This window comes from Patiria miniata, unplaced genomic scaffold, assembly GCF_015706575.1.
Source record: "Patiria miniata isolate m_02_andy unplaced genomic scaffold, ASM1570657v1 HiC_scaffold_25, whole genome shotgun sequence".
Lineage (NCBI taxonomy): Eukaryota > Metazoa > Echinodermata > Asteroidea > Valvatida > Asterinidae > Patiria > Patiria miniata.
Genome location: NW_024037064.1, coordinates 7,001,689 through 7,026,319, shown reverse-complemented (window position 1 = coordinate 7,026,319; position 24,631 = coordinate 7,001,689). Strand labels below are relative to the sequence as shown.

General features: G+C 40.6%; 2 protein-coding genes across 2 annotated transcripts; one reads left to right on the top strand and one right to left on the bottom strand.

Moving 5' to 3' along the window:
• LOC119733158 (ubiquitin-fold modifier-conjugating enzyme 1) lies at positions 1-4,412 on the bottom strand. The gene is made up of 4 exons (XM_038206734.1): positions 4,244-4,412; positions 2,993-3,124; positions 2,014-2,181; positions 1-1,709 (listed from the first exon to the last, which is right to left on the bottom strand). The coding sequence occupies exons 1-4, from the start codon at positions 4,364-4,366 to the stop codon at positions 1,617-1,619; spliced, it is 516 nt and encodes a 171-aa protein (XP_038062662.1). The 5' UTR covers positions 4,367-4,412; the 3' UTR covers positions 1-1,616.
• A 267-nt stretch (positions 4,413-4,679) lies between these two features.
• LOC119733157 (ATP-dependent RNA helicase cgh-1-like) lies at positions 4,680-23,991 on the top strand. Its single transcript, XM_038206733.1, has 10 exons — positions 4,680-4,785; positions 7,432-8,288; positions 9,517-9,574; positions 11,743-11,977; positions 12,778-12,921; positions 13,971-14,065; positions 14,894-15,016; positions 16,625-16,753; positions 18,025-18,205; positions 19,179-23,991. Exons 2-10 carry the CDS (start codon positions 8,047-8,049, stop codon positions 19,526-19,528), a joined length of 1,557 nt encoding a protein of 518 aa, XP_038062661.1. The 5' UTR covers positions 4,680-4,785; positions 7,432-8,046; the 3' UTR covers positions 19,529-23,991.
• The last annotated feature ends 640 nt before the right edge of the window (positions 23,992-24,631 follow it).

Here is a 24,631-nt window from a genome sequence, read left to right as displayed (position 1 = left end):
TTTCAGTTTTCTTTTTGTTTAATCTTCATTTCATCATTGAATTCATATCTTGCAAAGGATGGCACGATACATGTACATTTGTATTCAGTTTCATGCAAATAAAATAAATATCTTTAAAGTTCGAAATAAAGTTAAGCTTGAGTTTAGTTTGTATCGTATTAGGAGTTAAAAAGATGCTCACTCTATTTCATTCTGCACTAGATTTGGAGAAAAAAACCAGGTGCTTTGCTTTAAGAAAAGGGTTGTTTTACAGAAAGCAGACTTCTTTTTATTTTTTTGTTACAGGGTACGAAATATGGGTCTTCTAACTTTGAAATGACCTAATGAATTTGAGTACAGTGATTTTCTATTGCTTAGACACAGGAGTAAATTTAACAGTTTGTTCAATAACATCTTGATATTTTAAACTGTTACAAATTTACAATTAAAAAGGTAAAATGAATCAGGATTGTTTTTGAGACAAAGTCTGAAATGGTTAGTTGCTGAAAAAAATGCTGAGCTAAAATTGAAAAAAATGCAAAATGAAATAAAAGAATTAGTGACAACCTCTCTATAGTGGCCACTCTCCATCTCCATTCCACATATGGCCACTTTGGAAAGGTTTTGATGTTACACTCGACATCTAAATATCCCCATCCACCCTAATCAACTCCCCCCCCCCAAAAAAAACCCCAAAACGTGCGAAAGCTTTTTAAACTACATTTGGTGTGAAACTCTGAAGTTTCCAACAAGGTGGTACAGGGTGAGTAAAAAAAGCAGAACCCAAACCCCCAAAATCATATTTATATTTAAAAAATAGGTAGCACAAAAAATAATGACTAGAAAGCCAATTATATAGCTACTTTAAGATGACAAAATTACTGAAATTGCTCAATCTCTTCAAAGACTATCACCATTTAAACACGACTTTAAAACCTGTCTCATCCAAAAAGTGATTTCAAGAAACGTCGTCACAATTGTCTTCAAACATCAACAGCGATAAAACCTCAGTTTAATAGTTCAAAATATTGAACAATGTCCTTTTTTTCAGGCCTGTTTTTTTTTAAGTGGATTATATAAATAACAACCAGGGTTGTTAATAAAGAGATTGTAAACTGCAGTTGTTGACAGTTGTTGAAACAAGTATTCTGTGTCATTTTTTGTTCCAAACAGTCAAAAACACACAATTAATTGCTGTTTTTAGACCAGACAGGTTTTTAGGGTCACTGCGTTTAAATGGTGATATTCTCTGAACAGATACAGCAAATTCAGTCATTTTTCATCTAAAAGTAGCTTATGAAATTGGCTTTCCAGTCAGTATTTTTTTGGTGCTACATATTTTTTAATATGAAATACATTTTTGGGGGTTTGGGCTCCGATTTTTTTTACTCACCCTGTGTGCAACTAGAAGCTGCCCAAACATTATTTTGGAAATTCAAAAGTGTTGAAGTCAAATCCATCACAAGTCATAAGCTGTTCAAATGAACTTGACAAAAGTGTTCCTCTGTAACTGTAGCTTCATCCCCTGTTATTAATAACTGGACTTGCGAAGGACGTTACTTAAGCCGAACTTGTGATAGAATTGACTAAAACACTGGTATGGAACCACGCCTCGTTAGCATTACACGGCTTGTTGTTCATTTACTGGCACCATTCTCTTCTTTCTCTTTGTATAATACAAGGCCTTTGCTGATCAGGTCTGGAATTTCAACGGCCAACCAGGGCCCCAGCTGAAAATGGGAAAATGGAGAATAGATATTAAAAAGTTAAGTCCAATGCAGTGCGCCACCAAGAGTTTGCCATGGTGTACAAATTGTAAAGGAGGCAAATTCAATATTGTCTACTTTGGCATTGAGCTCGGGAAAACGCTTTTAACTTGAATACTTGCGCACACTTGGTAAACAGCAAAAATAGCATCTGCACGTGATGGTGAATGGACCAGTGAGAATTCGGCTCTTGAATATGTATAAGGTTTAGTAATGAGAACTATTGGCCAGTCCTAGGACAAACTTCATGCGAATTTATTCAACTTACCCCTAACGCCATAGCATGGCCGATCCCAAACTTTGGGACATTCTTAGCCCAGAGGGGTTTAAAGTGATCCGTCAGACAGATTTTCCCCCCTCTGTACATCTTGGCTGTTTTACCATCCAGCTCTGGAATGGCGATTTCTGGAGCGGTTTGTGGATACGTCACCGGAATCTACAAAAAGTGAGGTTTGAGGTCAAAGGTCATAAGTCAAACAACCAATCAAAGGTCTTTTTACAAATCATCAGAAGGTTTTTATCAGTCATAGCTATTGTACATAGGGCTCAATTACTTGAAATGTTTAACTGGTTTCTGCACAACGGAGGATTTTGGATTTTTACCATAGTGCAAGAATCTAAGTTCCTCTCAAGCAAGTTTGACAAAAATGGGTTTAAAAAAAATAATAGTTTCATCTTTGGGCTTTTTGAAGAAAGGATGTGGCCTTAATTTCAAGATGGTGGATTTTCAAAGATTTATTTTTCCATTTTCTTGACTCTTTTCCTGATACTTTTGTGGCCAAAGTACAAGACAAATTGAAAATGTATGATTAAATGAAACACGAGGAAAAATGAAAGCAGGCAAGGACGATAAACTGGTTTATTTTTTGACTTGGCCTAATGAATCAACATTGGGATTGGTCTATGTATAAATTCCAAATAGGCCTACATTGACCAAAAAATAGGGTAGGTGAGGTTGCGTGATGTTTGATTATTTTCTTGAATTCCTTCTTCCAAGTTTTTACAATTGTTTTTTTTTTGCATGAATAAGCACTTTCACGGCAATAATATGCACATCTTGTTCACTGGGCAAAAAGAACATGCGTTGTTAGACACGACTTCATATTGGAATGAACGCATGATATTAACTTGGCAGTGCAAAGGTTTTTGCTGGACATGCACAGCAATGCGACCGCGTGTTCTTTTTGATCCGTGAACAAGATGACACATCTACCGTGGATATTCTAACCTCATGTGAATCAACTTACATCAAATTCAATCTCAAATTCATACTTGAGAAGTTCGTGGACGTGCCAGCATTTGCCAAACCACCTAGTGCCATCCTTGTTGGATTCCAGTCGAAACCAGTCGTTGTCAGACTCCTTGTTGTTGTTAACGTACTGAAAGGAAAAATATTCCTCCATGATGTCCATTGTCATGATTGATAAGTCATAAGTTACTTTAAAAAAATATCTGATCAAAATTCACATGAATTTTTATCTTTTTGAGTTAAAATGAAAATCGTTTATCATGTTTAGGGCTAGACCCGTGAACGTGGCGTTGTTGTATACAACGCGACGCGCTTCCCTCGGGTATATACAAGCGAAAGCATTCTATCTTTTGATCCGCTACATATAACCATGTATAATTTTGCCCATGGGTGAATCACTTACTTGTTGGGCTTCCTGTGAATATACGCGAGTGTTGGATCTGTCATTGCCAAGAAATTTGATGTAAAATACGGCACAACTTTGTCACAACGAATGTTTCAAAATGATCAGAAATCTAAGACAGGCATGACAATCTGGTACCCCGAGTTCCACATGCGCAAAACGGTTGGAGTATCACGAGTGGGTACCAGACTAACCGTCTTACATGGCAGGCTGACCGTAATACCATATATATTTCTGCTAAATCCACTTCGAAAGTCTGTCAAATTACCCAGTATAATTGCTGGTCCATTGTGCAAGGGTTTGTTTCAGGGATCTTTCAATAAATGAAGGTTTTTCAAACCAAATGCGCCATATTTCTCTAATCTTTTTCATTTTTCCTTCATCTTCATAATTCTCCCGAAAAAAAAATTCTGCTGATTTTCTGTACAACTCATTTTTGTATGCAAATATTCTGTCAAATGTAGCCGAAATTCGGCTAGAACGGTCACTCCATCTTTGTAACAGCGGATCACAATAGAGTCTTTTTACTATAGACTGAAGCGTGGCTATGTATATAGGCTTATAGCCATGTTCACGGGTCTAGTTTAGGGCCTATGCTATGTGGCGAAAAGATGGTTTATAAATTTCACTTTTTTAAAAAACAATTTATTAATAAAGTACTCTGGGCCTAGTAAAAAACAAAGTTACTGAATTATCTATACCCCCCCCCCCCCCACACACACACAATAATGCCCCGCCCAAATATGGGGCATTTCACTTGTTCCCATCTGGCTTAGTTCACCGTATTTTGCGATGCCATTTTAAACAAAATTTCAATAGGATAACAGTCTATTCAGCTATTAGTACCTGAATTAAGGATTGGTATTCTTCCTTCAGTCTTGACGGCCATAGATCTTTGTCCCTTGGTCCTGCCTTTGTTTTAAGAAGAGGAATATTACTGAGTGTTTTTCTAGTCGCCGCATCGACCATTTTGCAAGGATTTCTTGATTGCTTTTAGGTGTATGGTACCCAAGTTACTGCACCACTTACCAGCGCATTTCTCTGGCGACAGCAATGGCACCAATCTATCACCTTTGACCCAATCAGCTGAGATTTCTCAGCCAAAAATGCCAAAATATCCCCTCAGAAAAATTAAACGGGATTTTCAATTATCCTATTTATAAAAATATCACTAATAATAAGTAACCTGGCAAAAAAGGATATGAAAAATATGAAGAAATGTGTATTTTTGACCCAATTTTAAAATTGGCATTTAAATTATTATCCTAATCGATATTCATGATACGCGGCGCAGGTGCGTGTGCGAATCAGCGGTCGCGATTCGATATCGATACATATGTAATTTTGTTGACGGCCATTTTGACACTGCGAAGCCTTCGAGTGAACAGGTAAATGAATCAGTCTCCATCCTTAAGATATTGATAAATATCATTCCGGTTGAAACTTTATGCGAACAACTATGGCATCATTATTTGTCAGTTTTTAACATTGTGCTGAATTTGTTTCGAAAAGATGAAAAAAAATCCAGCCAAAATGAACGTTCAGTGTTAAGAACTCGAAGTTGCATACAAAAGTGCCCATGTTTGGCTTTGTTGCATTTTTTTTATCGGTCGCTTATGTTCCATTAAAAGTCAAGATATTTGCAAATTGTTTGAAATTTTTCATCTTCCATGTTGTTATTTAAAGGGGCGTCAAACATGTTGTAGTATTTTTGTGTTTGTCCGTGAAATGAGTCAAGTTGGTTTGACGTTGAAAACAATACGGCCCGGGTCTGGCATTAAATTGTCACGATTGTGGCAATGGCATTGTAATGCCATGATTATGCATTGAGTCAGTGTGTTGGGCTCCGTGCGCGGAGTAATTGCAGAATACCCCGCCACTCGGAAATACACCCCTAAATTCTCTGGCTACGAGGTTGGAATCACTGGAAAAGAAACAATTCAAGTCTCAGCTACACGGATTCTGAGTGGGGGGTCCATTATTTGAGAACGAAGCAACACAAAAGGAATGGGAGTTGCTGAAATTTTTTTTAAGTCCAAACCAACTACCCTGTTGGCGGCTACGCGGCTACGGAGTGGGAGTCCCCTTGAATATGCTTGAGAACGAAGCAACACAAAAGGAATGGGAGTTGCTGAAAAAATTCTAAGTCCAAACCAACTACCCTGTTGGCGGCTACGCGGTTACGAAGTGGGAGTGCAATGGAGCATGACGCATAGTACATACAAGTAGCGCTGAGAATGTTTATTGAGGTCAACCAACCGTGACCTCGTAGCCGGCTACGAGGTGGATAGATCGAGTGGCGGGGTGTTCTGCAATTGTGCCCCGTGCACGAACAAGAGAGGGCGCTTTTTAATATCTTTTGAACCCAGTCAGGAAGTGGCTCGGACCATGGACTAGGCTCCGTAAATAAAGGCCACACTTAGAACATGTAGGCAGAACTTTTCCCAATTTGGATTTTCACATTTAGGCTTTCTTTGAAGTTTGTAGTTTATTTATGCTTTAGAAGCATACTCGCCCTCTATAACTTTATAGCGATAGAAAATTTATCCCCCCTTTTTCAGACATCTATATTTTATGTAATTTCCAGATTCGTTTGGACACATTTGCGTATCTATCATTTGTCTATTATCTAAATTCCAACACGAAATTACACGAAGAGTAGGCCTAGATGTCTGAAAAAGGGGGGTGAGTATGCTTCTGAAGCATAAATAAACTACAAAGAAAGCCTAAATTTGAAAATCCAAACTTGACAAAGTTCTACATGTTCGGGTACATGTTCCAAGTGTGGCCTTTATTTACGGAGGTAGTCCAGTAAATTGGCCACATTTATGGGGCTGTGCTCAGACCTTTAAAGTTATATTTTAAAAACTAGGGAAAAAATGTTGCAACATGACGCCACGGAAAGATTCCCATATATGGCCATTACTAATTTTTCCCTTCCGTGACCTACATGTATCAGCCATCAGTAAGTGATATGTCCTTAAAAGTCAAATTAAGCAGGGAAAATATTGAAGTATTTACTGAGAAAACACTTACACATTTTCAGACCAGTCTCAGTCATAGGGTTTGTGCACAGGGTGACAAGTGATGGCCAGAAATGGGAATCTTTCCCAATTTACTGGACACCCTCCGTAAGTAAAGGCCACACTTGGAACATGTATCCAAAAATCAAAATGCGCGACTTCGTGATGGCCAGATATGGGAATCTTGCCCAATTTACTGGACATCCTCCGTAATTGAAGGCCACACTTGGAACATGTATCCAAAAGAAAATGAGCGACTTCGGGTGGGTTTGGACGGTTTGTCCATCATTTCAGTTGTGTCCGTTTTGCGTTTGCGATTTCCAGTTCTGGTCAGGTCGATTAAGCCATTTTGGAAAAACCCGAAATAAGCTGAAACAGTTTGGAAATTCAAGTGGTGCAATATTTATTGCAGAGTCACTGTGCCCGATACGACCGCAATGGTTTGTGGTCTATCACGCACGGTCTATAACATGTAGGCCCACCAGTACATGTAGGTCACGTTGTGAGTGTCGATGGGTATGATTCAGTTACTGAGAGACGATGATTTTCACGCAACTTGGGTAAGTTCAGGCACAAAAAGCGGACACAGTTGCCCAAGCCAGATATTTGGGTTTTTCCTGGTCGGTTCGGTTGTGGGGTCGGGTCGGTTTTCCTTGAATTTTTGTCAGGTCGGGTCGGGTTGGTCAGTTTTAGGGAGTTCAGATCTTTTTTGGTTAGGATTGGGTTAAATGTTTCGGATTGGTTAGGCTTGGTCAACCCGAACGGACGCACATCACTACTCCAAGGAAAACTGCTAAGCAGCTGATACAATGTCGTGCAGATACTGCCGCTACTCGGCCTACTCTGCAGTGATGTGTGTAAGCCTATGCATTGAAGCGTAAACACCCAGTTAACAAAAATGCATTTCATGGACCCTTTGAAGTGAAAAGAAGATTTTTTGATGTAGAAACAGTTTCAAACAGAACATTACTATTATCTATGACAACCCTAATTTATTTCATTCTTTTTCAGGACGAGCATTTTGCATGCTGTTATCCATCTCTCTTGAGCGAACCGGTTTTGAATGACCGTCGTTTGTTTGCCGATTGCATCTGGATTACGAGTTGTATTGTGAAACACTACTTTGTGTCGTGTTTGATGACCAAACTCACTGCCTGAACTTGCGCTGGACCGCCAGCCATATTTTTCTTTCTTCCATATCCGTGAAAACACAACCGAGAGACACGATAATGCAGAAAACGTAAACTCACAAACATCTGCACTGTGGTACTCTTAATATTCCTCTCTTGTAAAGAGCGGATACAAAACCAGACCTTGTACATTTCCTCAGCTTCTAAAAGAAGCAACCAATTATAAGAATATAAGATATTGTTTATATATATTGTATATTTGTATATTTGCCAAAGAAAAAACTCTTTTAATATTCAGATTCTCTATACAAACGGCAGGCTTTGCCCCCTGCCTCTTTATATACGGAGTCAACTTTCTTGCACATAACAATCATCAGTGAGAGTTTCCTCTCATCAGATCTCAGGGAGATTGAAATACGCGCCGTTCCTTTCTTAGGAGTGGTGCTTTTGTACTAAAAAAAACTCGAGAAAAAAAAGAAACGTGTGATTGTGAGAGATGGCTACTGCACCGCTACAGCCGCAAGAGGTTAAAATGAACAACCATGGTGCTAATAGTCCGGCTCGCGGAGCCGACATGAACTCACAGAAGACGGCGCCGCCTACTGCAGCGATGGCCATGATGTCTATGAAACAGAATCAGAACGGACCATCGTCCAACGCCAATGCTTCGTCAGGGAGCAATGCTGCAAAAGCGAAAACGGCAGCGACAACAAATAACTCCACCGGAAAGTCAGACAGGTGAGCCTTTTCAACCGTTTTATTGACAATCAAAAAGGTAAACAACAACAACAGACAGACCATCAAAGCCATGATTAATGTTCAACATGCGTGCATAAATATCTGACTTAAGTGCATAGTGTATGTTATCATGGCAGGTACATCTGGTGTGTCATTGGAGAGATGCACGTGTTGGTTGCCTAAGTGTGCAGTGGGCGGGGCTTCATAGATCACTCCATTCATTAAGCCCCGCCTACTTGTGTTTGGAGCAATCAAAGCCATGATTAATGTACAATATGCGTGCATAAAAGTCTGACTTGTGTGCATAATGCGTGTAATCATGGCTGGTACATCCAGTGTAGGTGCACTAATTGGTTGCCCAGGTGTGCAGTGGGCGGGGCTTCATAGATCACTCCGTTCATTAAGCCTCGCCTACTGGTGTTTTGACCAATCAAATTTGTGATAAATGTCCATCAGATGTGCACAGCATTCCATCATCATGATCATGCATGCATAATAATGCACGGCTTGAGCATGTATTGATGTGAATTGTAAGGCTTGAGGTTCGTTCGTTTAGCTTACCCAGGTCGACTCGGTAAAGACCGATGGGTCAGCCACGACAGCCAGGCCAATCGAACGCTCAACCGCAGGCCATCACAATCCTCACATGACACCCGTAGCCGTGGCCATAGCCACTGACAAAATGCCCATTTCGGATTGGGTCTTAGTTTGAGATTTACTGCTTTTCAGTCAATTGCAAAACTCAAAAAAGTATGGCATGAATTATAGCTTCAAAAGTCGTGATGAACTCAACAAATGATTACCTTTAGACTTCAAACAAATGTAATTTTAAGTCTACTTGAGATTTTACGTTGTCCAGCCCCCATATTTGTCCATCTCTTGGAATGATACATGCATGCCTGTGACATATTTCCACCACTGACTCTGCTCCACAAGCAGGGTCTGTGGTGGCTGGCCCGGGTGAGCCCCGAGAATGTCGTCAGAGCTAATCAACGGGCATGCAACTTTTCCTCGGATCCGCTGATTTCCTTGTTTTTCACTTCTAATGAATGTCATTACAAATAGCAAAACGCTGTACAAGATCATGTGTGGTTTGGAGTTTCCTCGTTTTTTCCTAAAATCCCAGTTGTGCCTGAATCGAACGGCACAGGGGCTGACCCGTGTCGACCTGGGTGAGCTAAATGAACACGCCCTTTATTTACCTTGATATTCTTTTCTCTCTCAACAGTGGAGATTGGAAAGCAGGCTTGAAGAAACCACCTGTAGATTCCAGATTCAAGACGAGCGTAAGTCACATTGACAAGCTTAAAACCCTTACCATGGCAGACACAGCATAGTGCACTAGTTGTAATAATCTGTGGGGCCTTGCTGTATTGAGCTATCAACAATAGGGCATGAACAGCCAATTAGGAGACAATGAGAGCTAGTCCCATTAACCTAACCCTGCCAGACGTAGCACAGTGCATCAGGTGGAAAATTCTGGTGCACTTTGTTGCAATTAAACTACCAACAACGGTTCATAAACGGCCAGTACCAAAACAATGAGAGCTAATCCCATGGAACAATGCCTCTGTTGAATCCTGCTGCATTCGGAGACCGCAGATTCTGAGGCAGTTTGGCCTTGAGATTTGTAACCTGATGGATCTCGCTACACTGAACAGGCTTATTATTTGGTGTTGCATTGGTTGGTTCTTGGTTGGTTCTTCTCCTAAATACTCCACGCGGGAGTTTATACAGGAGGCCAGAAACACCGGGGCAAACCCCTTCTCTTAGCGATAAGTGTTTCCTGGGTTCGTTTACGTGCATTTATGCAACACACGGGATCTACGGCTTAACGTCCAATCTGAAGGATGAAGCAATAATGGTTAAGTGCTTTGCTAAGAGCACAAGTGTCCGCCGGTGGGCTCGAACCCACGTCACTTTTGCCTCTGAAACACCAGAACATGAGTCCGGTGCTCTTAACCGCTAGGCTTGACACTCCATGTTGCTGCGTTTGGCAGGATTTCTAACCAAAATATCCAGGAGGGCTAGGGTTTAACAATTGTATCCGGTTGCATGTGGCAAGTATAGACTCAGAAGCAGTTTTAATTTGGGATTTTTAATCGTTGGATCTTGTTGCACTGGGCAGGCTCCTCACTTTGACAACTGTTGCATGTTGTTGTATCTAGCAAGTTTCAAGTCCAATAATCTGTGTTGATGTACATATTGTACTTGCCCTATGTGTTACTGAACCACCAATATTTCCTTTGGGTGGTCCAGCGTCAACTGGGCAGACATTAACTCTACTGTGTATTGTATGTATGGCCTGTTGGTTAATGCTACCACATAGGTACATGGGATACATGGACATTTATCAAGTCAACATTAAGTGGCAATTACATTCAATTTATTTAAATTTAGGATGTCTCGCTGTAGTAGATGTCACAAATAATCCAATCACAGCCCTGCAAAATTTAGCCTGTGCCAGCCGCTTGGTTTTATGGTGTCAAGTACAGCCAACAAACATGTCGTTGTCAATAGACCCCTTTTATAGATGGCCATCTTCGTAGGAAAATTACAACTGAATGTTCAACGCCATCAGGCGCGTATGCACGCAGTGTGCAAATGTTCTAAACACATGCGCATGTTGCTCAAATGTTCTTTAAAATATGGCGCAGCCGATGCGTGCACGCAAATTTGATACCAAAAAGGCCAATGTACGTGATAATCTGTAGGAAGTGACGTCATTTGAGAGGTATTTATAGTGAATCCTTCAATGTCGGTCACTGTGGATTTTGAAGGGTAAATATTAAACTGTACATCACATCTACTAGTTGACAACGCAGTGTAATAATAATAATAACGGGTTTTTATATAGCACTTTTAACCATGATCAAAGCGCTTTACATTATGATTACCCCTGATTATTAGGCCAATTAAACATTCCAAATCGTCATGTCCTTGCAACACGTTGTATCACCTTAAATGGGCCATACGTGAAACTCAAGTTTTCAGAATGTCAAAAGGTCGTATCAAATAACCCAGATGTACACACAAAGTCATTGGATGTTGAGATACGACCTTTTTGCACAGAGCATTTTCACGCGAGATACCACTTTGTTGCAGAATGGAGTTACGACCTTGTTGTGCCGATGTGACAAAATACAATCTCAGCTCCCTGGGGAGTATACAGCTCGATGCAGCCTGTTAGGTGCGAGGAAGCTTATTCAATCGCAATAACCATCTCTGCCCTCACAGGTACCCATTTACTCCTGGGTGGGGAGAAGCAATGAGTGACAAAGTGCCTTGCCAAAGGGGACACGCACCACAACCCCAGGCTGGACTCGAACCCACAACCTGCAGAATTACCCGCAGACCACAAATTCAGTGCCAAGACCACGAGGCCACAGTACTAGGCACTCCACCTGTGTGATATAGTCTCTCATGTTATTCATTGATGTGTTCTTTGTTTCAGGATGTGACAAACACAAAAGGCAACGAGTTTGAAGACTACTGTCTGAGCACCGGACTGCTGAAGGGAATCTTTGAGAAGGGTTGGGAATGGCCGTCACCCATACAAGAAGCCAGTATCCCTATGGCGTTATCTGGTCACGACATCATCGCAAGAGCCAAGAACGGAACAGGCAAAACAGGAGCGTTCACGATCCCAATGCTGGAACGGACACAGATTGATAGAAATGAAGTGCAAGGTTTGTTTCACCTTAAACCTAGCCCCCTTCAACACTTGGTCCAGAAGAAGCCCTGCATTTGTCCCGGACTTGTTCTGATTGACAATTGACCCCTCTCATAGACGTATTTTGTCCGTGAACTTCAGTCAAACTCCATCGGCGCGGCTGGTATAAGACCAGTACATAATCAGCCGGATTGCAACAGATCTAATGACTTGAAGATAACGTTCTCGCACCACATATGCAAGCAGCGCAATACAAATATAGTGCATTTTTGCGGGAGATCCAGTCGCGCACTGCTGTGCAAATGAGGACTCGTTCATTCCATTACATGGGGAGTTCTCAATATGTCAGAGACATGTTTACAGATCTGGCGACGTTTTAACGACCAATACATTGAGCTAGGTCAATTGTGTATTGAAATATAATGTATCATTGTGATACTTGATTTATTTGAGTCTTGTATGCCCTAAAATGAATTTCAGCTGCAATGCTATCACATATTTTCCAACTCTGGAGGTGTTTACCTTGCCAAAAATCGCATGAGATTATTCCCCTCATTTGATACTGTTGGCCAAAATTTTGGACCGAGGCTGATGGCCTATAAAACAAGTACCGACTTGGCACCAAGTCTAGTGATCGCTAAGAATGCAACGTCAATGCCTTTAGAAGTAATACCTCACTCTTGTAGCCATGAGTTGACAGTCTTGAATTCATCAAAGTGTTTGTAGCTGAAGCATTCCATGTTTTCGTCCAATTTGACCATTCTGAAATCTGGCTTTGATTTCTGAATCTTGCTTGGATTTCTCCTTGTCTTGTAGGTTTAGTGTTAGTACCAACCAGAGAGTTGGCCCTTCAGACCAGTCAGATCTGCAAGGAGCTCTCCAAACATCTTGGCATTCAAGTCATGGTAACAACAGGCGGGACCAGTCTCAGGGATGACATCATACGCTTGCAACAAACCGGTAAGTTGCTCAATTTCTACTAGCCGAGGTGGTCTTTCCCTTGGCGTACCCATCGTAGGCTAATAGACCAAGAACTATGGATACAGTTGTGTAACTATGGTATCGAACCCAGGTTTATCGACCATAGTTTAGAGTGATGTGCTGTAATGGTTACAGTGTTTGACCATGGTACATGGGTTTGAATCCTGAAAGGGAACATGGTGTTTGTGTCCTTGGGCAAGACACTTTACTGCAATTGCCTCTCTCCACCCAGGAGTATAAATGGGTACCTGACCAGATTGCGCTGATCATGACTGCAGAAAAAATGCTGTCACAGCCTGATGAACAGGGGTAATACTTACTTGTAGCCGTACCGTTGGTGGAAAGTACAATATAAGCACAACACATTATTATTAATAGTCTAGTTTCAAGTCTAATCATGACCAGCTTATTGCATTTTAAGTTTGTGCTTTCTGCATCAATTACACGTCAAGCTTGAATTTGAAGGGGAGGGGTGGTGGTGGGGTAAGGATGGGGATGGGGACGGGAAGTGTGGTGATAGTGGTGATGTGGTACGTGTACATGTACACACATGTAAGGACTTTTGTTGACTTGTTATGTTGGCCTACCCTAACCCCCTAGTAGTTTCTCAGGACTGCCCTGCTAAATCCAACAGAGTCCTACCGGAGTTTCCTGCTCAATCTACTGGCCTTATTTTCAGTTGTCTGCTGAATCCAACGGAGTCCAACAATGCGTTATAATGCAGTTCAGTTGCCTGCTGAATCCAACATTTTTCATCAGGAATGTACATAAGGGGTTTACTGCTCAATCCAACAGGCTCCATTGGGTATATGATATAGTTGGATCCTGTTGGATTCAGCAGGGTTAGGGTTAAACCTGACCCCTACACCTTGGCACATCATCCTGAATCTTGATCCCCATCATGCCCACAGCCTCTCTTCCTGCCTTTGTGGCTTCATCATTGTAGATCAGTATTGCAGTCTATTGATTCCATTTATTTAGATCTTTGAACAATGAAGTCATGCTGTTTTTGTTTTCTTTTGTTTCAGTGCATTTAATAATCGCCACACCAGGTCGTATCTTGGACTTGTGTCGTAAAGGCATCGCCAAGCTGGATAAATGTGGAATCCTTATCCTGGACGAGGTAAGCGACCAACCAGACCCCAAATTATGTTTCATCAAACTGGGCTACAATCATCACTCGGTGCTTACAACTCGAGCACAGTAATGACTATGAACACACAATATCAAGTCTGGGAACTGAACCAAGGACTGAAAAAGACTAAGTCAAATAGGGCCCTCAGTTGTTCATGTTCAGAGCCAATGTCATGAGGTCTGGAAACCAGACCATGATCAGAAGCAGACTAAGTCAAACAGCGCCCTCAGAAGTTCATGCTCAGATCCAATGTAATCAAGTCGGGGAACCATACCATAATCCGAACCAGACTTAGGCTGCATCCGAATCAACTGTCTAGAGCTAGGTTTAGGTCCGCGCCCATTGAAAATACGCGGGGACGCGCTGACAATAGACGTAGCCGTAGCTCTGGAAGCCCGTTTCGGACACGGCCTAAGTCATGCAGCATCCTCAGCATTTTTGTTCAAAGCAGATAGGGTGGGGAACCAGACCAGAACTAGAACCGATTTATTCAAACAGTGTCCTCAGCCATTCACACACATCGCAAATAGGATCAAGTCTGGGAACTGGACTATAACCAGAACCATACTAAGTCAAAGTGCCCTCAACGATGCATTCTTAGGATCCTACTGTCCGTTAAAGGAAGCAGGCTTTAGAACCTGACTAAGTCAAACAGCATCCTTGGCGGGTTAATACTTCAAGCAAAAGCAAGTGCAAAACGAAATTCATATCGTCTACAATGGTGGACGTGCTGCTAACGTATTGTTGACGTCACAAATTTTGTTCCGCTTTCGCATGAAGTGTGAACCGCGCTTAACTTTGTCTTTTCCATTGCAGGCGGACAAGCTGTTGTCGCAAGACTTCAAGCACATGTTAGACGATCTGATCACGTTCTTACCCAACGATCGTCAGATTATGCTGTATTCGGCCACCTTTCCCACGACAGTCAAGTCCTTCATGGTATGTGAATAATAAGATTGTGCCCAATTTACTTGTCTGTTGCCGAGAGTAGCACTGCGTCTGTGGATATAGACTGCATCTACAGCCATATGCGGCATTACTGGCCATAGATTTGTAATTCAGACACAGCTGAACCCTAATGACCATTTTTGTCTGAATTCTCTAAAAGCCATATCTGTACGTTAAGGAGAAGACACGAGAAAGCGTTGATTTGTAATTTAAGAAGTCCACACTTGCGAGTGTATTCTCGATAAACCATTGCGTCACAAGAAGTGTCATTAACATTGTCATTAACGGTCCAGTTCAGTGGAGATGAAATGACTTGCATATCTCGTATCGTGGCCATAATAAGGCGAATTTAATTCAGGGAGTTTTTCGAGGCTCTTGTGTAATCAAGCTTTGTGTAAAGGAAATGTGCATTGTGGCGTGTTTATGTTAATAATGTGTATCGCCACACCCGTACAACCGAGTCATTTTGTGTGTAGACTCCTTCACTTCAACGTGGATTTGAATCAAGCGAAAAAAATGTTGAAAATGTTTAAAATTTATTGAAAATGTGTTAAAAAAAGAATATAATTAATGTGTGATAAGTTGGATGAGGTCTACACAGTTGTATAATTTTTTAAAGTACATTATTCAAAGTGTGGATTCATAACTCCGATATTCAAAGTGTGGATTCATAACTCCGATATTCAAAGTGTGGATTCATAACTCCGCTATTCAAAGTGTGGATTCATAACTCCGCTATTCAAAGTGTGGATTCATAACTCCGCTTTTCAAAGTGTGGATTCATTACTCCGATATTCAAAGTGTGGATTCATAACTCCGATATTCAAAGTGTGGATTCATAACTCTGCTATTCAAAGTGTGGATTTATAACTCCGATATTCAAAGTGTGGATTCATAACTCCGATATTCAAAGTGTGGATTCATAACTCCGCTATTCAAAGTGTGGATTCATAACTCCGATATTCAAAGTGTGGATTCATAACTCCGCTATTCAAAGTGTGGATTCATAACTCCGCTATTCAAAGTGTGGATTTATAACTCCAATATTCAAAGTGTGGATTCATAACTCTGAATCCACACTTTACAGAATAGAAGATTCCTAGTTCAGAATCCACACTTTTGACCAGTGCAACAGATTTGTAGTTCCGAATCCACACTTTCAACAATAGTGTGATGTCATAGCAATGGTTTAAATTATGCTTATTACATTTTCTTTCTATTTGACTCTGCCTGAAAACATAGCCCTCAGATATTTCTTGTCAATATTTTCTGTGTTTTAGTATTGGAAGAATACCAAAATTACAAATCGTTCTAGTACACACCATAATACTTCACGTCAAATCAAACTTGAAATGAATTTGATGATACTAACTACAGTAATTTTACTGAGACATTCATCATTAACCTTAACAAAGTTAACCTTGAAAAGGTTAATCTTAATGGTGCGCAATTCAACAAGATACTGCTTTTTAAAAAACGAACCCTTGAAAGTTAGGGTCTCTTTCATGTGAACTTAATACGTTCAGCTACGTAATCTTTGTGTGGCCATTTTGCTTTGCTTTGATTCATTCTCGTTGTCTCTAATGTTGTCCTTTACAGTCAAGATACCTCCCCAATCCATACCAGATCAACTTGATGGAAGAACTCACACTCAAAGGCATCACGCAGTATTATGCCTACGTCAAGGAGAAAGAGAAGGTCCATTGTTTGAACACTCTCTTCTCAAAGGTAAACAAGAACGCAGGACATGTAACCCTACAGCTCCTTGTTCCTTTAAAATCAATCCGGACATTTTGTAAGATTTTGAAGGATTGAGGGCAGTAGAGTCTTCAAAGTAATTGATTTGGGACGATTGAGAATGATTCCTTGGAAACAATGGAGTTTGGGTTAAAAATCATCATTAAAATTTAAGTTTTAAGATTGAAATGATGAGGTTCAGATCAGTGATGCAGTTTGGAGGATTTGAAAATATTCCTGCATTTTCTATGTCATCTTGATGATCTCTGTTTTCAATGCGATTTTAGCCTGTGTGTGTGTGTGGTTGAATCGACTATAAGCCACCCGAAATGGTTTTGTCTTGCCTGGACTTTCCTAGGAAAGATGCAATCACTGTCTGTACCAGAGAGCTATATTAAATTACTAGAGCGCTAACTCCTCATTCTAACCCACGGAAATACTTTGAAGTCGTCCTGCACACAGACATTTTGAATTCATGCGCGTGTTTGCAGAACATTGTGAAATTAGATGGAGTGAATTTTGAAAGTGTACTCTAAATGCAACGTGCAAGTAGAACATACGCCAACAACTTAAGCGCGTCATGACAGTTAAAAAACGTCACGGCAACAGTCATCTGCAGCGGATACGTTGCCCTGTTTGCGTAGAGCAATATGAGTCGCTCATTTGCTGATCGTGTGTTTTGGTTTTGGGCATATCGGCTTCAATAACGCACCTGTATAGAATACAAACGCAGATATGCAAATAGCTGTTCAAAAGCCACACAAATTGTTTAAGTTTTCTATAGGTTTGTGCACAAACATGGATGCGCCCAGTAGGCATCACTTTGTAAATCGAGCCAGTGCTCCAGTAATTTAATGTAGCTCTATGGTCTGTGTGTATGTCTGTATGTATGTGGTATTTTGGTTAAAGTTTCGTAAAATTGGTGTCATTTCAAAAGTTGAAGTCCAGTTGAAACCAAACTTGGGTCATAGATCATAGCAACTTTCATATGATAATGATGGCAAATGTAACATACCATGGTTAAAGGTCATCTGAGGTCAAGTTGTAAAATAGGCTGAACATTTAAAATTGGTCTCATTTTAAAAGTTGAAGTCCAATTGGAACCAAACTTGGGTCATAGATGCAGCATGGCAACCTTCATATACTAAGGTCTGTGAAAGCAGACAAGACGCATGGTTCGAGAAACATCTTGTACCTAAACATCACCCAATTTCCACCGCTTAACTTTAAATTTTGTGTTCCTTTTTTTGCCCATGCCACAGCTCCAAATCAACCAGTCCATCATCTTCTGTAACTCAGTCCAGCGAGTCGAGCTGCTCGCTCGTAAAGTGACGGACCTCGGGTACTCTTGCTTCTACATCCACTCTAAGATGCATCAGGAGCACAGAAATCGAGTCTTCCACGACTTCCGCATGGGTGCCTGTCGTAACCTGGTGGCTTCAGGTTAGTACCACAACTCCTGGCAACCCAATGCGCAAACGTAGGCGTTGTAGCATCGCTAAGAGTGGGAGGGTCACGGCCTAGTGTTAAGAGCACCGTACCGGACTCATGCTCTGGTGTTTCAGAGGCAGCAGAATGAGGGTTTGAGCCCGGGTCTGGACACTGGTCCCTTAGGCAAGGCACTTCACCATTATTGCTTCGTCCTTCGGATGGGACGTAAAGCCGCAGGTCCCGTGTGTTGTGTAATGCAATGCACGTAAAAGAACCCAGTAACACTTCTCGCTAAGAGAAGAGGTTTGCCCCCGTGTTTCTGGCCTCCTGTTAAAACTTCCATGCAGAGTCCTTTGGAGAAGAACCAACCAAGAACCAAGAAGAACTAATTGGGATTCTTGCTTTCGTTGCTGCTTTTTGTGGCCATACTTGCTGGAATTAACCCTAACCTTCCCAAATCCTCCAAATTCCTCTTTGCAAAATGGAGGATTTTGAGGGATTGAGGCTATGGCCAAATTGTGAGGCTCATTTTGCAGGATGCACTGTGTTAAGGTCTTGGGCCGGACCTTGTGTTGTTTATGCTCAGCATAAATTTAGGCCTAAAATATACTTGAAATCCTTTGCATTGCTCCAGGATGTCACTGGTTCTGCCTGCACATATTGACAGTGATTGCTGGAACAATGTGCAGGTTTGAGGCAGTGGTCACCCCTCCAAGGACCACATTCAAAAAATATCACAAGATTTTGGAGGATTGAGGCTGTATGCAATTTTTACAGTTGTAGGATTTTGCAGGATTGAGGTTACACCCTAGCAAAAATGCCTAGGGAGTGAGTGTTCAATAAATGCTTGCAACATGTCCTGTTAGCAGGTATTTTTTTTTGCTAGTGGACGCAAAGTGTCATCTGCTGTCCCTGCCTGGCATTCAAATTGAAAATCAGTTATGGATGAAAGACGAACCTCTTTATGCTCCTTATGTTTGTCTAGATCTCTGCACTCGTGGTATTGACATCCAAGCCGTCAACGTTGTCATCAACTTCGACTTCCCCAAGCTATCTGAGACTTACCTGCATCGCATCGGCCGCTCTGGCCGCTTCGGCCATCTCGGTCTGGCCATCAATCTGGTCACTTCGGAAGACCACAAAAGTCTCTGCCTGATTGAACAAGAGTTGGCCACCGAGATTCGCCCGGTACCCAGCGAGGTGGCCATTGACAAGAGCCTGTATGTTGCCGAGTTCCAGATCCCTGGCGGGGAAGGCGAGGAGAAGAAGAAACCGGTGTCAGCAGCGGGATCCAAGTCCCAGCCTACTAAACCCAAGCAGGCAGGTGCCAAGTAAAGGTATATGTAGCATATGACGGCATCTGTCGGAGTCTCCGTCGAAAAGTTCTTGATTGTTGTTGGTTTTCTCATTCAGAAGTTGTTCTTTTCATTGTACATTCATGTGAAGTGGTGAAAGATTGGTTGGTTCTGACAAGCAGATGTGTTCTTGGTGGAACCAGCTCCGAGTTAGGTTATGTCTCTTAAAACGTAAGGCAAGCAGGATTCATTGTTTCCTGATCCTGTTTGGAGCCCAATATCACAGAGCTGCATTGCAGAGACTGTAGCTAGGAAGTTACACTGGTATAAGATGAAATTGCTTTGTGTCAGATTAAACGTGCTTAGCGTATCTCTGCTTAACTTCAGTTTCTGCTCAACAGCTTTGTGGAATTGTCTGCAGTTTGTTACACTAAGATACTCTAACATAGAGGGAGAAATACGTTCAATGCACATATCGAGAATGTTGAGTAATGGAAGAAGATAAACGTTCACAGGTCACTATCATGACCAAGCTTCAAGACTTACTGAAATGCTTTAGCTTTGTGTGAGATCAGTTTGCTTGAATGTGTTTTCCCCTCAATGTTGGAGTGTGATTAGATTCGTGTGGTGGGCAGATCTCTTCAATTTGCAAAAATTTGGACAAGAAAAAACAAATGTCTTTGATTCTTTGTAAGAAAAACGGAATTCTGTTGTGTTTTCACCAACTTAAAAAAAAGAATCGCATTCGGCTCTGAAATTATTTTAATATACTTTAATTTATCAGAGAAAGAAAATCTCTTTCATTTGCTATGTGTTGTCTGCAATTGTGCCTGAACGTAAAATCAATGCAGAACTTGAAGACGTTGATTAAGGAAAAAAAACTGTAATTATTTAAATTTTCTGAGTTGGGCCATCAAATGCTGGTACTAAAAAAAAAGAAAAGGCCCACATTTTGAAAGAAATCACAAAGAACGCCATTTTATTTTTGTGAATTGCTAGCGAGTGTTGAGTACAAGGCCCCAGTGTACTCAAAATCCATACATTTTAGTTAAAGATTATTCCTGAATCTGTTCATTCACTTTGTTTGTTGGAACACCATAATGTGGTTCTTCGAAAAGCGAAACACGGCCGTATAAACGTGAATTTGTTTACGAGGTGGGAAAAAATGGCCAGGAAGAGGCATCAGAATTTTCAGGATGCTACGAAGTAGAGTCTCTCATATCTGCACAGACCGTCGTTTGTCCATTGCATTGTGCCTTGTCCATGGAATAGTTTACATGGAATGCAGCGTTAATGACTGCTTATTTAACAAGGAGTTGGTTGAAGTACCACGGATGACGGATACGCTTTTCTGCAGAAGGAGATACAAGCGACGGGATGTTTTGAACAGATGGCACTAGACATGGATTAAAAGCTGAAATAATTATTGAGCATTGACAGCACGGACAAGATACCAGATTTATGGGCTGTGAGCCGACAGAGTTTCCGACACGTGTTTTGCCTACATTTTGACAAGTTTGTCGTGTTTCATACTGTACAAATGTGAATAAATTGAGACTTTGATGCGGGATCTACATGAGAGAAAACAGATGTGTAGAAAACCTTGCAGAAAAAAGTTGCACGCTTTGGATGGTTCAACTGCAGATTTGCATTGAAAATAATAACACTGAATGCCGAGTTTTCACTGAGAGCATTCAAATAAGATGAGAAATATTAGGAGACGCCTTTAAGATAAAAACCAAACTGAACTCTTTGTTTGGATGAGATGAACTTGTACGTGAATGCTACAAGGCAAGATGTTTGTGCGACTTGGAACAGTGAACAGTCCACTAAAATTCACCGATCCTGGATTTAGAGGAGCGATTTGAGCCACTCGAATTTGAAGAAATTTCTACTTGAGACGGTTAAGGTGCAAAGGAATGCTGACTTACGAGGAAACTACTCATTAAACCGTAATGCACCCATGAACGAACAGATCCAAGTAAGCAAATCAACTGACGTGGTTATCAACGAGAGAACATGATCACATCATCATGACATCATGTTCAACCAAGAAAGGTGCTACCCAGGATCAAGCGTGTCTAATAATGGAACTGATGTTTAGAATGAGAACCACAGATATGGTGTTCCTGAAATACTTCCTTCTACATGTTATCCTTTTTTTTTTATCGGCAACGGAAGTCATCGTTTTAAACTATCGCAAAGGCCAGCTTACACGCATTGCAAACAGAAAACAAAGTTGTTAGAAGGTTGATAGTATAAGCTATCTGACAGTTCTGCATTTTGTAAGACTACGTATCGGTCTCTGTAACATCAACAGTTCATTACAAATAAGGAAAGATACTGTAACAACTCGAGTGCACACTTGGAAGACTATTTGGTGCAATTTCGACCTCCGCTCCATTTTAGCAGTGTGAGGAAATTGAATGGCTACTTAAGATCTACTACTAAAGCCATGTAATATAAGATTGAGTTTAGGACTTTGTGGAACGACCACAAGTTTCGTTCCCCATTTTGTTGAACTTCCCAAGTTCAACGTAATGACTATCTATTCTTGTTTTTTTTTTTTTCAGTAATTATTTTGCAACTCCGTATTTCTTGACAGATTTCGAGAAACTAATGAAAGATGGGGCTTAATTCTAATGATCAGATTTACTGAAATTTAGTTTTCCTATCCCTTTTTTTAATGGCCATTCCATTTGACTTCCATACAGTATCTTGTTACCGAAAACCAATCAGCCTCATTTATTCAAATTTTTTTTTTTAAATTGGACTTAGAAGAAATATGAAACAAAAGTCCTGTGCCAAAACTGAGTACTCTAATTTCGTTGAGAATTTGAAATTTGTTTATGAATTTCGCAAGAGTTTCTAAGGATGAACTTCTTCAAAGAAAAGTTAACAAATTTATCTCAAAAACTTGAGTGAATATCATAGAAGATAAGATTTACTTAGGGCTAAAGAAAAAACAGTGGTTGAGGAACTTAATGATGTTCACTGGGGCCAACCACTGGTTTTTTTTATTATTATTATTTTTTATTATTTTTTATTGCTTTAAATATTGATGAGTGAAAACATAATATGTAAAATGACAATTGCAGGCAGTGCTAAAAGAACAAAGGTATTGTCACAATATTGTTCACTTTTTTACATCTGTTTTTTTTGTTTATGTTGCACGAGCTACACCATTTTGTTTTTACATGCAAGTGTACAATTCTTCATGTCAAAGTGGTATCCGACGTGATGGAAGCCTAGGAGTTTCTCTGTGACTAATTTGATTAATTATCCCTAACAGAACTCAACCCATCCAACCCCAACGGCATGTTTTGTTGGATTCGTCAGGATGGGTACAGTACCCCTAAACTGACAGTTTTTTACATTGGGTTGGCACACCCCAGAAACAAAGTCAGAAATACATGTTTGTGTGTGCAGTTTCCCATATGGTGTTGGAATTTGCCAGGATGGGTATGGTTCCTCGTAAAAGCATCCTAGGGAGTTACGGTTAATGAGGACACTAATTGGCTCATTAGTGAATCTCTGTTCATGAGGCTGATCCACCCTTGTCTCCATCGTGCCATGTTGAGGTGCACAAAAAAATGGGAAGAAAAGATACTAAACCCTTTATGAAATGAGGAGCAAGCAAAATGACCCAGTAAATTGGATATGAAGAGTGTTAATTGCAGCAAGTAACAGGCCTCACTGTTTGGCATTTAACCCTAACCCCATCGGGTATTCTACCAGTACCCTGCTAATTGCAACAATATCCAACTCAACTCAAATGAAAACCCTGCTAAATGCAACAATCTGCAACAGTGGATTCTGTTGCATTGTGCAGTGAACCCAATGCCTACCAGCCTTGGCACCAAGCAGTTACCCTGCTAAATGCAACAAACTGCAACAGTGGATACTCTTGTATCACCTTGGCACTATACCCTGCTAAATGCAAGAAACTGCAACAGTGGATACTCTTGTATCACCTTGGCACTATGAGCAGTTACCCTGCTAAATGCAACAAGAAGCAAAAAAGCATGGGGACTTGAGTTGACTGCTAAATGCAACAACTTGCACAACTTTTTACCGCTGTTGCATTTTGTTGCATTTAGCAGGTTTAGGGTTAAGTGATTGTGAAATAGTTGAGATAGAAGTTAAAGTCGTATCTGGTTATGGCTGCCCAAAAGTTGCATCACTTACAAAACCATGAAACGGACACCAGATCTGAATGTGTAATTGTGTATTGTGGGATACCGTTCATATGCCGTGGAGAATTGTACACGAACAGACTTAGCACAATAGCCTGGTACTTTGGTTTGTCTTTAAGCATTAAGATGGTGTAAACGTGAATGACAAAATTTGATTGAAGCAAGTACATGTAGAGTTTGATTTGTGGCACATTTTTCTTGCCATGGGAGCAAGTCTATCAGTCCAACATAAATTTCCAGGAGAAATTTGAAGCATTGAACGACTAGTTCATTGTTTTGAAAAGGCTGATGAAGTTATTAAAAAAAATGATAAGCAGATTACAGTGCATAGGCTTTTGTGCTAAGTCCAACTGCATGTAAATGCCTTATAACTTTGTGCTATCTTATTTTGAACAATATTTTTTTTCCACACCTTTGTTGTTGTTGAGTTCTGTGCAATTTCTGTTGCAACTTTCATGTTTAAGTTGATTACAATTCCATCTGCCCGTTCTCCAAAGTGTGCTGTCGCTGCCGATGAATCGAGAAATTGTTTATCGGAACGTGCCAGGGTTTTAGGACTTTCTGAACTATAGAAACCCACTGACTTGTGATCCCACCGAATGCGTCTGCCAGCCAAACACTTTGGAGAATGGAGCAGTTTTACAAAATACACTTTATTTGTTCACATTCAGTTGTTCTGAATCGTTATTAGAACTGGTTTTCAATTTGTCAGAGACTTTATGACATAACTCTCGGCAGACTTGTAGTTGAACCATCATGTTGATAGTTCTACAACAGTTAAGGTGTAAAACGCCCGACCTCTAACTTCTCAACAAATTGAAAACCAAATTTCACACTGTTTTAATGTCTTCAGCTTATACTGTGTGCTCTGTTGTTTAAAATTGAGTTGTGAAGACATTTACATTTCATTTTTTTAAGATAGAAATGAATATGCTGAATGTTGGTTT